This window comes from Cornus florida, unplaced genomic scaffold (genome assembly GCF_030987335.1).
Source record: "Cornus florida cultivar Cherokee Brave unplaced genomic scaffold, ASM3098733v1 CherokeeBrave_3.0.0_Hap2_Chr11, whole genome shotgun sequence".
Taxonomy (NCBI): Eukaryota; Viridiplantae; Streptophyta; class Magnoliopsida; order Cornales; family Cornaceae; genus Cornus; species Cornus florida.
This window is the reverse complement of record NW_026775581.1, coordinates 43,033,679-43,049,629: the sequence shown is the minus strand read 5'-3', so window position 1 is coordinate 43,049,629 and position 15,951 is coordinate 43,033,679. Positions and strand designations below refer to the sequence as shown.

The following is a 15,951-nucleotide window of genomic DNA, read 5'->3' as shown; positions in this document are numbered from 1 at the left end:
CTTTTGCCGGTTCAAACTTGCCAACAGCAAGTTCGCTGCCGCTGTCGATGTTCGAAGAAGACGCCCATAAACAAGAAGACAACAAGCCTTGTTGTCTCTTTGCTTCTTCACCCAAAATACAGTCATCGTGCACCTCAAACGGGTCGCTCGATCAGCCGCTCGATTGGAGACTCTGACCCCGCGTCATGGGTTATATATTGTTTAAAGATTTACCACTACTATTGCGTCCGGTTACCTTGATCTCCGTTTTTCTTCACCTCTACTGTTGAATCCTCCATCTTAGATCTGCACAACTCGTATATATATATATATATATATATATATATACAATGAGACAAGAAGAGAGTCTTTTAATGAGAGCAGTGTTGGTGAGGTGGGAATGGGATTTGGGTGATGGATGAGCAGGATTGATGGGTGGAGTTGAGGAGGAACCTATGGGATTGGTGGATCTTGGAGGTGTGAATTGAGGATGATGATGGTATAAGGGGGAAAAAGAATAGAAAACATGTATGTTGGGGGTAGTTTGGTTACAAAAATAGTAAACAGGAGGTCAAAGGGTAACATAGTTATTTAACACCTCAAAAGTATAATTGACATTTGGAATGTAAGTGAAATGCTAAACCATTATTTCAAATGCAAGTGAAATTTAAAACCAAAATATTAATCTAGGTGAAATATGACCCAACTTTAGGGGGTGTAAGTATAATTTACCCAATAATTAATTAGGAGGCTCCGATCCTCTAAAACCATACGAAATCTAAGTGCATGTGAATGTAAAGTGTCAATTGACAAAATGTGTTATATTCATGTCTAATTTATCAATCCGTTTATAATTCCATTAAATAGATTTAACAAGATGTGTTTGATAAATTTATCGAGTTCATGTTTGAAAATGACCATTAATAGCTGGGAATTTAATTTAAAAAATCTTGTGGTATTGTATTAGGTCTTGACATAGGATCCGGCTCCTCTACGTCACTACTCTGCGCTTCTATCCACTGATAGAACCAACGCCCAGGAACAGGCCACATCAACTTAAAAAAGAAAATCCAAATCATTGTAAAACGTTAGCGTTTCAGTTAAATGAAGAAAAATAGGGAAACAATGCCAAGGCAAACACTGCCTTAACGATCCAGACCTCCTTTCTTTCTTCCCCCAATCTGGTTCTCTCCTGTGTTTCTTGGAGTCACCATCATTTATCAGACCAATCAAATATGAGAAATAAGAATGTAAAAATGAGCAGTTTTGACATTCTGAAAATGACGAGAAAAATATATTGTGGGAAGAGACAGAGAAATTAGGGATTTGAAATCTTGCAAAAGAATTTGTATTTTTGGGATTCTTTTGGTTTTCCTTTATTGTGGAAAGAGAGACGTAGAGAAATTTTGGCCACGGATAGAAGCGGAGAGAGCACTAAACGTAGAGGAGCCGGATCCCTTGACATTTAGGTCTTGTTGTGTTACCTGTTTAATAGTGTCAAGGTTTATTGACACAATTAATAGTCGTGATCTAATGGGGCTGTAGCTGCAGGATCTCTCCATTCTTTTCTCTCCCTTGTGATGCTTTTGCCTTGGGATTCTGTTTGTGTTGGCTTTGTATTGGAAATCGTTTTATTCATTTCCAATTCTATTTGCAAGTGAGGGTATGCCCTCACCTTTTCTTGAGGGAAATATACACACACACATATATCTATATCTATATATATGACAAGAAAACACGAATTGCCATCCCCTGTAGTTTAGTGATATATCATATCCTCTGCTTTCTAAACTAAAAGGTTAAAAAGAGAAATAAATGAAGGTGTTACCGGTGAGAAAACAAAGACGAAAAGAAAAAAGAAAAAGAAGTAAGAAAGTTAGCTTTCAGATTTGTGCCTACATGTTTCATTTGGACACATTTTTCGCTTCTGTTGGCAGGTTGGGAAGGGACTGTAACCATTCAAGAGTATTCTTAAATTGCATCTAACCCAAAAATCAAATTTTAAATGCTAAAGAAGAGAGTGTAAACACCTAAAGAAGTATTGAATTGTAATATGTAATGAAGCACCAAGTGCAGCTAATATGTTGTTCACTCAAAAAAATTAAAACAATTACCAACATTTATCATTAAGACAACGCTGCCAGAGGACGAAGCCGGTGGTTGTGAGATCTTCAATTACCAACATTTATCATTAAGACAATATGGTTAAGTACATCTCTAGGGTATTAAAATCCCACTTTCCAATCTTCAAGCTAATGACTCCTTACGATGCAGATGTTCAAAATTATATTGTGATTGCAGCTAGTATGATTCACAACTATATCGCAGCTAGTATGGCACAGGACCTTAATTTGTTTTGTTGGATTGTGGCATGAAATTTAGATAATTGACATTGGTTCACTCCTCCTCCTCCTAGGTTTTGCGGAACTTCTTTCATGCGTTAAAGAAAGCCCAAGATCACAATGTACGATTTTAATCAAAGGCGAATAACCAGGTTTTATAACTCGAATCCTATTCGTATCTTTCGCATGACGAGTCCAGTTCGTGACGATTACTAATCAACAAAATAGAAACATTTCTGGGAGAAAACCAGAATTGATAACTTGAGGTCCTACTTTGTATCTTCTGCACGAGTAAAATGATGCCACAAGATCAGTTGCTGCAAATTACTTATCAAAAGAAGTCCAAATATTTCTGGGTAACCAAGACATTTTCTATTATGACTAGCAATTTCCAAGAAGGGAAAGGAGGAGAAGAAGACAGAAAAGAAAGGAGTCTAAGTAGTTACCATCCAGTCCAGTACCTATTGATCTTTCCTTCTCATCTGGCTATTAAGTGAAGGCAAAGAAGAAAGAAAATAAATGAGTCTTTAAGTAGTTACCATTTAGTAAAGTATTTCATCTGCTGGTGTTACCAGCTTGTTAATGAGGGAGGGAGCAGCTGAGGCTACCATTTGTGGCTGGTCTAGATCTTGATGATCCCCTCACCTACCCCACCGGGCACCGTCAGCTATGCCTCAGGTATCCCTGGATATAAAATTGATCAAATCTTCACCAATATGCTGAATGCTGAGAGCTTTGCTTTGGTGGCCAGTGGCACTCATGGATCCCTGCTGACTAGGACAAGACCTGGGATTTTCCACTCGGAGGAAATTTAAAAATTTTAAACTACAGCTAAATTTTTCTTTATAACAAAAAGTCGCACATGTATTCTTAATTATAAAAGAATAGAGATTTCAAACTTGATGTTTGCTGATGAATGATGACACTTTTGGTTTTCTCATCTCTGTGACGCGGATGTGTCTCAGACAAGATTCTTGAGATGCGTTTTGAATTGGTTTCAAGTGGTCTCTGGTTTGAAGGTGAATGTGGGAAAGAGTGTCTTGGTGCCGATTCAGAAGGTTCCTGATATTTCCACCTTAGCTGATATCTTGGGTTGCAGGATTGGCTTTTTTCCCATTTCTTATATGGGCTTGCCTCTTGGAGTACCATCTGATCCAGTGGTTGAGAGGTATGAGAAGAGGTTGGCTGGATGAAAGGAGTATCTTTTCAATGCGGGAGGATTACTTTGATGAAGAGCACTCTGTCGAGCCTTCCTACTTATTTCCTTTCTATTTTTCAGATTTCCGTCTTTGTGGCCGAGAGGATTGAGAGGTTGCAGCAGATCTTCCTCTGGGGTGGTATGGAAGAGGAGTTCAAGTTTCCTTTGGTTCGATGAGAGAAGGTTTGTACTCCGATTCGAAAAGCAGGTTTGGGTATCAGAAGATTGGTGCCTTCCAAAAAGGCTCTATTGGGAAAATGGCGTTGGAGATTTGGGGTATAAAGGCACAGGCTTGAAGGGTGAATTGTAAGCAGATTCGGTAACGCGAGAGGAGGTTGGTGCTCTTCTGAGGTGAGAATCCCTAGTGAAGTTGGGGTTTGGAAATTCATCAAGAGGGGTTGGATGAATTTTCTAAACATATTAGATTCCAAGTTAGGGATGGTTGGGGAATTCGCTTTTGGAAGGACATTTGGAATGGTGATCGCCAGGAGGTTGTGGTAGGTGTCTGTGACTCTTAGGTGTGGATTCTCTCTTCTCAGGATCACTTTGATGTTAGGTCTCTTTATAAGTGCCTTTTAGAGGCTCCTGGGCTGCCCTTTCCGTGGAGGGATTTTTGGCGTTCAAAGTCCCCCCCTTAAAGTGGCGCTTTTTGCGTGGACATCCATCTTGGGGAAAACTTGACCCAGGATAACCTTAAGAGGAGACAGATTGTGGTCAATTGGTGTTATCTGTGTAAGAATGACGAGGAAACGGTTGATCACCTTCTTCTACATTGCCCAATGGTGTGGAATTGCAGGATTTTGGTTCTGGGTTTGTTTGGGGTTCAGTGGGTTATGCCCAAGTCTTCTAGTTGGTCGAGGCTTGGAGAGATTGTACAGCAAGGACCCAAGGTCGTAATTTATGAAGGGTTACGCCTTTGTGCGTTTGGTGGTGTTTATGGCTTGAGAGAAATAGGAGATCCTTCAAAGGAAAGGAGAATCCTATTCGGATTTTGAAGTTCTCCATTATAAGCACCCTTTTTTGTTGGGTTCTAGGGAGAAATTGTAAATCCATGGACGAACTTGTTGATTTTTTGGACTCGTTGAGCGTTAGAGACTCTATTTGCCCTCGTGTAGCTTTTGAGGGATGAGTTCCCCTGTTGAATTTTTATACTATCTTTACTTATCAAAAATTATGTATATAAAAGAATATTTACGATGATTATTTATAAGTCGCATTAAGCGCTTAAAATGAGAAGTGTTATATTTGGGTTTTTGATTTTTTTTTCTTTCTTCTAAATAACGCTTCCAAACAAAAGGAGGCTAAAAAGGAACCAAAATTGAGGATCTTTTTTTTTTTGGTTGGGGTTGGGGGAGGGGTTGAGGGAAAACATTAAATCCTTAAATGTTATGATGCTCATTATTCGTAAGGCGTTAATTTCTTAGGATTTGGCAAAATTGTGGTCTGCCCCTGGCTGACAAAGCCAAAAGCTCTTACGTTGCCAACGTACCTGTTTGCGACCCCAGCAATGAGACACCATTTTGCCAAGGGCTCTTGGGGAAGGTTGGACTCATTGAAGTTTAAAGGAGCTCCTACTGCTATGAACACAGCTCTTGGGGATGGCCCTTGGCATCTTGTTGGTCACCATCTTGTCCTCAAAAAGATGGCATGAGCTTCAGGAGTGGATGAGTTAGATTCACATCTGGGTCAAACTCAAAAACCTTTCTACTGGAATACTGACATTACAATAGAATACTGGATGAGCAAGGGCTTAGTTATATAGCAAGTATTGTTAGAAGGCAGTATTCTGATTCTCTTACTGATCACTCATTCAGTTGAGAGGATATATTTGCTTGAATTTGTTTAGAACCAGATGTTTCTTGCTGCTTTCATTGAATTCATCCTAAACTCCTAAATTCGCAAGTGCGGAGGGCCACACATTGTATAGGAGGGTGATGCTACTGTACAAGTTTCAATATTTGACTAATTCTAAGATTTGTCACGTTGATTGTTTCCTGTAGATGTCTATTCACCACCTACATTCAGGTTTCAACTTCTGGATAACTACTTAACAAATTCTTGACTTGAATTCTTTGGTGTGTCCTAAGAAACAAGATGAGAAACAAAGATGCGGCTTCAATAAAAAAAAACAAAAAAAAAACTAAAAGAAAAGAAAAGCCACATCATCCCAAACCACAAAATAAAAAAAATTCAACCATCCATAATAAGTCAAAATTTGATAAGAATGCCTTTTTATTTGAAATTAATTTCATCATTCAAATTCATTCAACATACAACAAATGACAATTCATAACAGGAACTTTTAACTTCTTCCTCTCCTCATCTGTCAAAGCAGAAGCCTACTTTACATCCAAGATAACTACTACTTATATAATGTTAACAAAATTGATTTACGAAAAAAAAATTGAGAAAACAATCAACGATGATCAACTTTAGGAATGGAATTCAAAGGCTGCAAATTTCCTTACCTTTTGTAAATCTGAAGCAATAAAGTCATTGTGATTTCAGCATTGCATGACCCGTGTCACCCAAATGCTTATGTAGTTTATTCCTGATGTGACAAGGATACAAATTCAAATAATAAAAATCTTGAGCAGTAAATAAGAGTAAATGCGACATAGAGATCAGATAAGTAACAAAACTGCTTAAGAAATAACGTCAAAGCAGAGAAGAAACAGAAGTTACCTTGACTCAAAGTCCTCTCCGCATGTCTCACAAAGAGTGCCAGAAAATTTTGATGTTGCCTGAGTTGGAAAGGATAATTAGTACCCACAGTTAGAAATCAGCATGATAGTCAAGTGGTGAGATCCGAACATGTACTGAACCTTAAACGCTCAACAATAAAGTGAACTAAATTTAAATGTCAACAATGCGAAACTCACAAATCTACAAGGCAGCAAACTACACAAGGCACAACTTTCGGAATGAAATTAATTTTGCGATGGGAGGTAAAAGATAGTGGCGACATCACAGTTATAACCATAATAAAAATTCACCATTCCTCATCCAAACTATTTAGATTAGAGATGTACAAGAACCTATACCTCCATTAAGCTTTTACAAATTAGAACTTAAATATATAAAAAAACACTGCAGTTATGCTAGCACAGGAAATGAGTTGAAGTGCTTCAAAGTTTCAAGAAGCTGGAATTTCAAACACCACATAGAGCAGTGTAATGACAGTACAATATATCAGGAAACATTTATTTATTTTTGATAAGTAAGATAAAAGTATATCAGGAAACATTGAAGCTAACATCTAAAGGTTTTACCTTCTGTTTCCTTCCTTTGGATGGATTCTTCAATTTGGTGTTTGGATCTTTCTTTGCAACACCTTTCTTACCAACAAATTGTTTTGGGACCTCATCATTTCTTTCTAAATGATTATCTCCTTTACCATTAATATTTTCTGAAAAAGACTGGGAAGATGACTCTTCCACAAGCGAAACATCATCAAGACCATTACTTTCTTCACCAAGATTATTAATTTCAGCTGTCTCAGCTCTCACAGCTTCTTCATCAGTACTTTTACCCCTTCCTCTCCTAGCTCCCCTATTCCTTCTAGTACTCTTCCGTTTATTATACTCGAAGTCCATCTCATCACTGTCACTTTCAACATGAGCTTTAGTCGACGAATTCTTAGCCTTGGATTGATGCACTGAAGCTACATTTTTCCTACTCTTGTGCCCAGACACCATTGTTTCAAGAATATCCACTTCATCATCACCAGATCCAAAAAACTCACCAACACCTTTCAAACCACCACTATTATTATCAACATCAAGGAACTCCTCCTCGTCTCTAGATCGAGCTTCATCATCATCATTATCACCACCACCACTTTTTCGTTCTTGAACCCCAAAACTATCTTTAAACTGCTCTCTTAACTCATCAACCTCATCATTATCCACCACAGGACCATTCCCATCACCACTACCTAAATTCCCATCTCCGCTCAGCACCTCCTCTTCACTCTCTTCATCACCAAAGGCTTCCTTTAACTCTGCCACCTTCTCCTTATGCTTCTTCGACTGCTCATGATTTTTCCACTGCTTCTCACTCTTAAACTTCTTTCCACAAACCACACAATACAACTCCTTCTTCTTCTCATGAATCTCATCCTCAATTTCACCACCATCCTCAACCTCCTCATCCCCCTCCTCCACCTTGCTCCATTCTGGCTCCTCATACGCCTTCGCCCTCTCCTTCTTCTCTCTCTCCAATTGCCTCCTCTTCTCTCTCTCCTCCATCCTCTTCCTCTCCATCTCCTCACTCCTCTTCACCTGCATATCAATCACCCTCTTGTCCCTCTTCTTCACAAACTCCGCCAACCCTCTCACCGTATCGTTGTAGTCCCTCCTCGCCTTCTTCCTCAGCTTCTTATTCTCATCCTCCATCACCCTCCTCGACTTCCGGTTTGGCCCCGCCATCGCATCGTACTGGTCCACCCAACAAAAATCCATCACCGTCACAAACCCTAACCAATAGTTGTAAAACGCAGTCACCTGCGTGTACGGACTCTGCAAATTACCCATCACCGGAGCCCCCTTCACCGCTCCCAACCCTAACCCTAATTTCTTGGAGAAATTCAACTCGTTCGAGTATATTCTGTCGAAGACGTCCGCGTAGACTTTGTAGAAGCCCTTGGCGGTGTCGGAGTAGCCTGAGAAGACGGAGTTGGAGAAGAAGGAGAAGAGGTCGGGGACAGTGGAGGAACCGGATGGGGTGGGACCGGAGAAGAGGATCTGGGAACGGTGCGAATCGTACCAAGCACGTTCGCGAGGGTCGGAGAGGACCTCGTAGGCGTTGACGAGTTCCTGGAAGGAGGCGGTGGCGTCAGCTTCGGAGACGCCGGACTGGACGAGCTTGTCGGGGTGGCGCTGGAGGGCGAGCTTCCTGTAGGCCGACCGGATCTCGTCGGCGGTACAGTCACGGCCGAGCCCTAGGACCTCGTAGAGACATCGCTTTCCCGGCGACGCCATTTTTTTTTTTTTTTTTTTTTTTTTTTTTTTTTTTTGCGTTTTGGGGGTTTGTGGGATTGTTTTGTCAGCTAGGGTTAGGGTTCGAGTTAAGGTGGCAACTGGGGTCTTTATTTGGGTTTCCGAGCTACTGGAATTGTGGGAAAGATGAACATTGTTTGGCTGGGGTTGTTTTATTGCTCTTCTCCGAAGCCGAATCTTAACAAATTTATTATTTTATTTTCGTTTTTGTAAAGATACATTCGGAATATTATGGGTTTCGTGTTTGTTTTTGTTTAGGAATATGTTACGTAGTAAAGTAAATGACGCAAATCCGCTGCTGTGAGCTTTCTATACTGTTCCTTGCTGTGACTTTTAGGCTTCGTTTCGATACGGAGGAGAGAAAAGAAAAGAAAGGATTAGAAGAGAAAAGAAAAGAAAGGGAAAGAAAGAAAATGATAGCTATAATGTTTGGATAAATAGGAGAGAAAAGAAAGGAAAACATAATATACTTGTTTGGATAAAACAGAGGAGAGAAAAGAAAAGAAAGGATAATAATGAAATTACTATATTACCCTTTTATATATTTTGATAAATAATCATTCATAACTTGATAGCATACTGATTTTTTTTTTTCTCTCCCTCAGTTTCATTGGAAACTAAAATTAATAATAACTAAAAAAACAAGATAACTTGATAGCATACTAGTGTTGTTGTTGTTTTTTTTTTTTTTTTAATAAGTAACTTGATAATATACATATAACTTGATAGCATACTTCGAAGATAGATAGATATGGGTGTAAGATTTTTATACCACATTTTCTCATCTCTTCATAAACTTTAGGGTTTTTTTTTTTTTTTGGATAATTAAAATAATACTAAATAATTAATACCAACTAAAAGTTAGTATATTCTTTATTAATAGACAATTTTACTATAAATCAATGTATACACGTAAGATATGCAATACATTGTTCAATTATGTATCACATGCTTCTTAACTTGGATAAAAGAGTGCTACATATATATGGTTCTTCTATACCTGTAACACCACAAATATGTAGCCACACCCCTAATTCCCTGTGTTTAGATCAATATTTGCTTGTCCCTTACATAGGTAAACAAATTTTTTTAAAAGAAGAAGTAATATATATAAGTAAAAAATCACTTCTCAAACACTTCTCAATTGAAGACAGAATAGGCTCAATTCACAAAAAGTAAAATTATAACAAAACGACACAACAAATCACTTCTCAATTGAACACAATATAGCCTCAATTCACATCCAAGCTACATTCACACGCCTAGTATAACATAGTACACAGACTTTAATCCATTATAGTTTTTTGTTTCTACATTCACACGCCTACTCAGGAATTCATCAAGACCTTAAAAAAAAACATATGCCATCTTCAACACACCATACGAAGTTCTATAGAGCTTATATACCAAAAGCTCCATAACAAAAAAAATAAAATAAAATAAAATACATACAAAAAAATACATAATTAAACTTAGACATAATACCAAGTTCTACTAATTGTTCCAAAATATTACCAACTTAAAAGACATTGTCAAAAGTTAGTATAACCGAAACCATTATCAACGTCAAGAATCATTGGACATCAGTTCCTCCAGGAGTATCTTGCGAAGCACAGGTGGGCAACCAATAAATTGTGTCATTCTCTCAGGATGGTCACGCTTAGTCAGAAAAATAAAGGCCTTAACAGCTGCATGCCCCTCTAATCCAATTTCCGCCAAAATCTTAAAGAGTTCTTCTTCATATTTTCCCTTTTGGTTGCACTTCTCATAAATATGGTTGAATGTTTTGTGAATATCATTTCCCTCTTTTAGAGAAGCAGCCACACCTCTCACTATTTCAATTATTTCATTATCTCCATCAACAGTCGAATAATTCCTTTTTCTCTTTCCTTTTGAAGAAGTGGAATGGGAAGGTGCACTTGAAGGTGTTTCAGGAGACATCATATTCATATTCTCAAACTCATGATCCATAAAAAATGTATTATCCAAACTTACTTCATTCCGTGACACCATGTGATCAATAGCATCAATGCTCTCCATTAGATCATCATTATGACTTGACTCCCTTTCATTACTCTTCTCTTTTCCTTTTGTTGCCCAATCATTAATCCTCTCCTTAGCAGTGGCTGCATTAGACCCAGTTGCCCTATCCTTGCCAAATAAATCCAGCAACTTATCATAGTTGCAAATTGGAGTAGTTTTCCATTTCTCCGCTGCTGGATTTGACTGTTGGCGAAACATAAAAAAACTACATTATCATTATTTCAAGCTAAAACAAAGGCAGAATAAAATGTAACTATTAAAAGAAAAAATAAATAAATAAATAAATAATCTCAATTAAATAACTAACCTCAATTAATGAAGCCCAAACTTCAGGTTCAGCATACCACATTTTTGTTGCTTCACTCCAAGCAAACCCACTCAAACCAGTTTTGAATAAGTCAAAACACTCGTTAAATGTTTTCTTTATTGTTTTCAATCGATTCTTCACTTTATCTTTGTTGATATCGATACCTAATCTTTCTTTCAATTCATCAACAATCTCACTGTAAGCTTTTGTTGTAAATGTACCATCAATCATATTCCCCTTCACAAATTGATTGTGCAATGCATCTACAAAAATATCATCCATCTGTGCAGTCCAAACACATCTATCTCTCTTCGACCCACCACTTATGTTTAATTGATTACTCATTCTTATATCTACATAAAAACAAATACAATAGAAAGAAATGAAGGAAAAAATAAATCATTTAACTAAAGGTAAACAAAAACTGTATGCAAGGTAGGAGTTTATAACAAGCTATAATTAGCATTCTACATCTCCAAATGAAGCACTCTGACATAAAATAAGTTACAGAAAAATTAAACATAAGCAAATAAGTTTTAAGTTATTGCAACCAAATAAAACATTTCAAGTATCACACATGATTAGCTACATAGTCATGCCACATGTGGGAAGTTATTGAATCTCTCAAGTGTTCTCCCAAACTATGATCTTCACTTCTTTCCATTGGACCATGCTCTTCATGTGGAGTTTCATTTAAGAGCTCCCGATCTACTTCATTAAAAAGGCTTTCATCCGGATCCATACCCATTAAATAGTTGTGTATGATGCAACAAGCTAAAATGATATCAACTTGAGTTTTAACATCATATGTTGGTTCAGTACTGCTTCCTATGATAGGAAATCGTTTCTTCAACACACCAAAAATTCTCTCAATAACATTGCGCAATGATGCATGTCGAAGGTTGAATAACTCTCTAGGATTCTCTGGTCGGCGTGAGGCATATTCTTTTAAATGATAGCGCACACCTCTATAAGGCGTGATAAGTCCAGCCTTTAATGGGTACCCGGCGCCAGCAAGATAAAATTTTCCTATTAAGAATAATAGTAATTAATATTTGCTTCGTATTAAAAAAAATATCTTAAAGATTTTAGTTAATGATAACAAAAATTACCTTCCGGAAGTATTAATTTATCTCCTTGTCTTTTTAGTGCACTAGCCATAACTCTTGAGTCTGAAGCGGTACCCTCCCATCCAGGTAAAACATAGGTAAATTTCATGTCAAATGAACAAGCTGCTAACACATTTACTGTTGGATAATTTTTCCTACCACGATATCTGGGTGCATCTTCGTTAGATACTTTCACACGAACGTGTGTTCCATCAATTGCCCCAATGCAATTCTGAGATAAAATCATTATAATAAAAATTTTATGTAATAGTTTATAAAATCGTTAAAATTGAAGTATTAAGTTAAGTACTAATCATGTTCACCTTGAAATATGGATGAAACCTATCGTTATTGAGTATTTCTGGGGGGACGTCCAATCCACTAGGTTGCTTGAGGAACTGTCCTTCCAATGAGATTACTGCTTTTAACACACTATGAAAATGACGGCTTATGGTTTCACCAGAGCGACAAAAGAAAAATGACATTGTCCGATTCCTCACATTATGTGATATAATGTGCAGAAATTTAGCAACTTGCTCTTCAACACTTCCACGTTTTGTGGGTCGAAGACCACCATCTCTTATAAGCATCTCACAGAAATTTTGAAAAGCTTCTGGTCCCATACGAGTAATGTTACGACATTTCTCACTTACCCTAAGCTCGTTCATTAGTTTATCCCGTGTTATTTGTCTTTCAATCTCTGATTGTGTAATAGGTTTATCTACATAGTTTCTACGTTTTTTACGCTTAAACCAATACACGGCAAGGAGAATGACTAGAGTTGCAATTTGGCGTCGTCTTTGTACCCACATAAGATGGAAACGCAGTATGTCATTTTGTTGTTTGTCCATCTAAAATTGTAAAATGCAAAATGATATATTAATAACCAGAAAAAAATGTAGTACTGTTACTTTTTGTATATATCTACAACTAAAATCTTGTGTTAACCAGTAAGCTGTTTAAAAAACAAAAAAAAAATCTCAATGTGCTCAAATCATTTAATATTGATGACAACTTCAATGTGCTCAAATCAACCCATATGATGGTAATCTTCAATGAACCCATTTTAGCTCATCTGATAAAAGCACACAACCACCACATACTACTGTATCACGGCGAGCAAAGAAGAGCGAGAGCGCTAAAGACTGTAATAGAGATAGGAACGTAATCCACTAATTAACTGAAATCCAAAAATTGATTAAGACAGCAAATTCATATTAACCAATTTCTTCAAATTTTCAAACTTAAATTTCCATTCACTAGCTTCAATTCAAAATGCCAAATTGAATATGAGAAACACCAAATAATTAGTAATTAATTTACTTATAAAGAACACAGAAAAAAAAATGAAAACAATTGAGTACCTTATATTTGCAAAAGAGAAGTCTTCCAACTGAGATCTAAAAGTGGCGAGCTGCTCTTCACAAGATCAATTCGTATATTGATTCTGAAATCAAAAAATAAGAATCAAAATCGATGAAGTCAGATTCATGTGTTGGCGCCAAGCCCTTATGCCGAGGTTCCCCTATCTTGGCAACTCAATCTAAGCCGGGGATGGATAGAAACAGAGACGACGAGCGGAGCGAACGATCAAAGTGATCAACAAAGGATCGACCAAATGTACAAACACAAAGACACACATATATATACTTGTATAAATAGAGAGAAATAGATTGGAAACAAACCTAGCAGCAACGGCAGTCTGCAAATCGCCTAACACACCTTCGCGTCTCCAATTGAGGATTCCAGACCTAGGGTTAGCGTTTCTTCTTTGAGCCGTGTTAAAGAGCCGAAGCCGGAGACGCGAGAGAAGAGGAGATGGAGACGCGAGAGAAGAGATGGAGAAGCTGCTGCGCCCTAATATAGAATTTGGAAGGCTAATTTTGTCTTTTGTTTGCTTTCTCTTCCTTTCCCCTCAAATCTTCTCAATTTTGAGGGGATTTGATTTTACTGTTGTGGAGGGATTTGGAGGGATAGCCTATCCCTCCAAATCTTTCCCAATCCTTTCTTTTCTCTTCTATTCCTTCCATCCAAACACACTTAACACTATCCTTCCCTTTCTTTTCTCTCCAAATCCCTCTAAATCCCTCAATCCAAACGAAGCCTTAAGTGACTTATATTTTGTCACATCATTCTTCATTTAATAGCCCTTAAGATAGCATTTGAGTGGAACTGAGACAACGTTTGCATCATTCTTCACCACCATTTATAAGTATTTTCACACACAAAATAAGTTATGTACATAATACTGACGAAGTAATATCACATACAAATGTAACTCAATTCAACATACTGTGTTTGGTAATTATACCACCATTTATAAGTAACATTTCACCACCATTTATAAATATCTTCACCCTTAAATTAAGTATCTTCACCCTTAAATTAAGGTATGCACATAAATGGTGATGTTACTTTTAGACTCATGTGATGTTACCTTTTAGATCTTGTGATATTACTTATAAATAGTGGTGAAATGTTACTTAAATATGATGTTACTTTTAGACTCTTGTGATATTACTTTTTAGATCATGTGATGTTACTTTTTAGATCTTGTGATGTTACTTATAAATGGTGGTAAAATGTTACTTATAAATGGTGGTGTAATTGCCAAATATGGTTCTAATTGTCAAATGGTGGTAAATAACGTGACCAAACATAAACCACATAAAAACTTACAGCAGGGGGCAGCTTGAGAATATACAGCAGGGGATTTGCGCCCGTAAAACTTAACTTTGTTTATTCGGAAAGTGAATTTGTTAAGATAATATATGGTATGTTTGAGAGAAAAAATAGAAAAAGTTATTTATGGTAAAATTTTAACTCAAACAGAACTTTTTGACAGAGGTATTAGGGGTTAGTTAACTCTTTAAGAACTCTAATGTTTTGAACCAATTTTAAGTGTAAATAATTAAATAAATATATAATTCAATTAAATTTTTTTAAAATTATATTTTGAGTCCTCTTTTTATTAAATAAGAATCCTAATTTCCTCAACAAACTACACTTCACATTTATCATAATTATAAAGTGAGAATGCAAAAGAGAATATATATATATATAACAAAAGATAAAAATAGAGAAAAGAAAATTAGAGAGAAAAACCTAATTTAATGCTAGTTCTCACTTCTCCTTTAATGAGTAATTCAAACAAATGTGTACATATACATGAATTTGTATGCTTTCTTAATTTAACTATAACTTAAATATATTAATATGTTAACAAAAATAGAAATAAAATGTAATATCTATTAAGATTGAGAACATATTTGTCTTTTAAATAGCGCTACATCAAATTCAAGATACATACATTGAATTTTATTCAAGTGTAGCATTGCTTTTTTCTTTATGTGTAACTTTTATTATAAACAAATAGGCTATTTAAAAATGTTGGGTTCATTTTAAAAATGATAATATATATATATATATATATATATATATATATATATATATATATATTTGTTAACATTAAATGTTTTTTAAAAATATACTTAACGAAGACGACTCTGCAATAAACTCATAAAGAACAATGATGGAGAAGATGACAAAAACTGCCAAGTGAAGGAGAAGCATGAGAAGAAGAAGAAAAAACTTAAAAGAAGAGAAAATTGTATATCCCTTTTATTTGGGCTTTGCCCTTACAGGTTTAAATCCTAATTGAGTCATTTTTTGGGGTCATTTCTTAGTACTTAACGCTTTGTTTTGAATCAATTATTTTATGATTTGAAAAAAGAATTTGAATTGGAATAAGAATTGAAATTAAAATGAAATTCTATTTAAATGTTTGGAACAAATTGGATTTAAAATGGGATTTTGAATAAAAACAATATAATACCATTTTTGCCCTTATTTAAATAATAAATGAAATATTTATTTTATTACAAAATATACTCAAGAAGAAGACAAATAACGAGAATGATTACGTGATGGAACTATGAAGCATGAAATTTATTTTTTCTTTGTTTCCTTATTT

At 36.2% G+C, this 15,951-nt stretch overlaps 2 protein-coding genes across 3 annotated transcripts; both read right to left on the bottom strand.

Moving 5' to 3' along the window:
- Nucleotides 1-5,733: 5,733 nt before the first annotated feature.
- Nucleotides 5,734-8,750, bottom strand: LOC132287142 (DNAJ protein JJJ1 homolog). The gene is made up of 3 exons (XM_059789654.1): nt 6,792-8,750; nt 6,205-6,263; nt 5,734-6,070 (listed from the first exon to the last, which is right to left on the bottom strand). Exons 1-3 carry the CDS (start codon nt 8,499-8,501, stop codon nt 6,013-6,015), a joined length of 1,827 nt encoding a protein of 608 aa, XP_059645637.1. The 5' UTR covers nt 8,502-8,750; the 3' UTR covers nt 5,734-6,012.
- Nucleotides 8,751-9,631: 881 nt separating this feature from the next.
- LOC132287141 (uncharacterized) lies at nt 9,632-14,036 on the bottom strand. 2 transcript variants are annotated; one of them, XM_059789653.1, is made up of 4 exons: nt 13,664-14,036; nt 13,343-13,425; nt 10,870-11,222; nt 9,632-10,745 (listed from the first exon to the last, which is right to left on the bottom strand). In XM_059789653.1, the coding sequence occupies exons 3-4, from the start codon at nt 11,212-11,214 to the stop codon at nt 10,086-10,088; spliced, it is 1,005 nt and encodes a 334-aa protein (XP_059645636.1). In that variant the 5' UTR covers nt 11,215-11,222; nt 13,343-13,425; nt 13,664-14,036; the 3' UTR covers nt 9,632-10,085. The 2 variants fall into 2 exon arrangements, 1 of the variants encoding a protein (XP_059645636.1); XR_009472937.1 differs by lacking the exons at nt 9,632-10,745; nt 10,870-11,222 and adding an exon at nt 11,913-12,829 and having other exon boundaries at nt 13,664-14,022.
- Between the last annotated feature and the right edge of the window lie 1,915 nt (nt 14,037-15,951).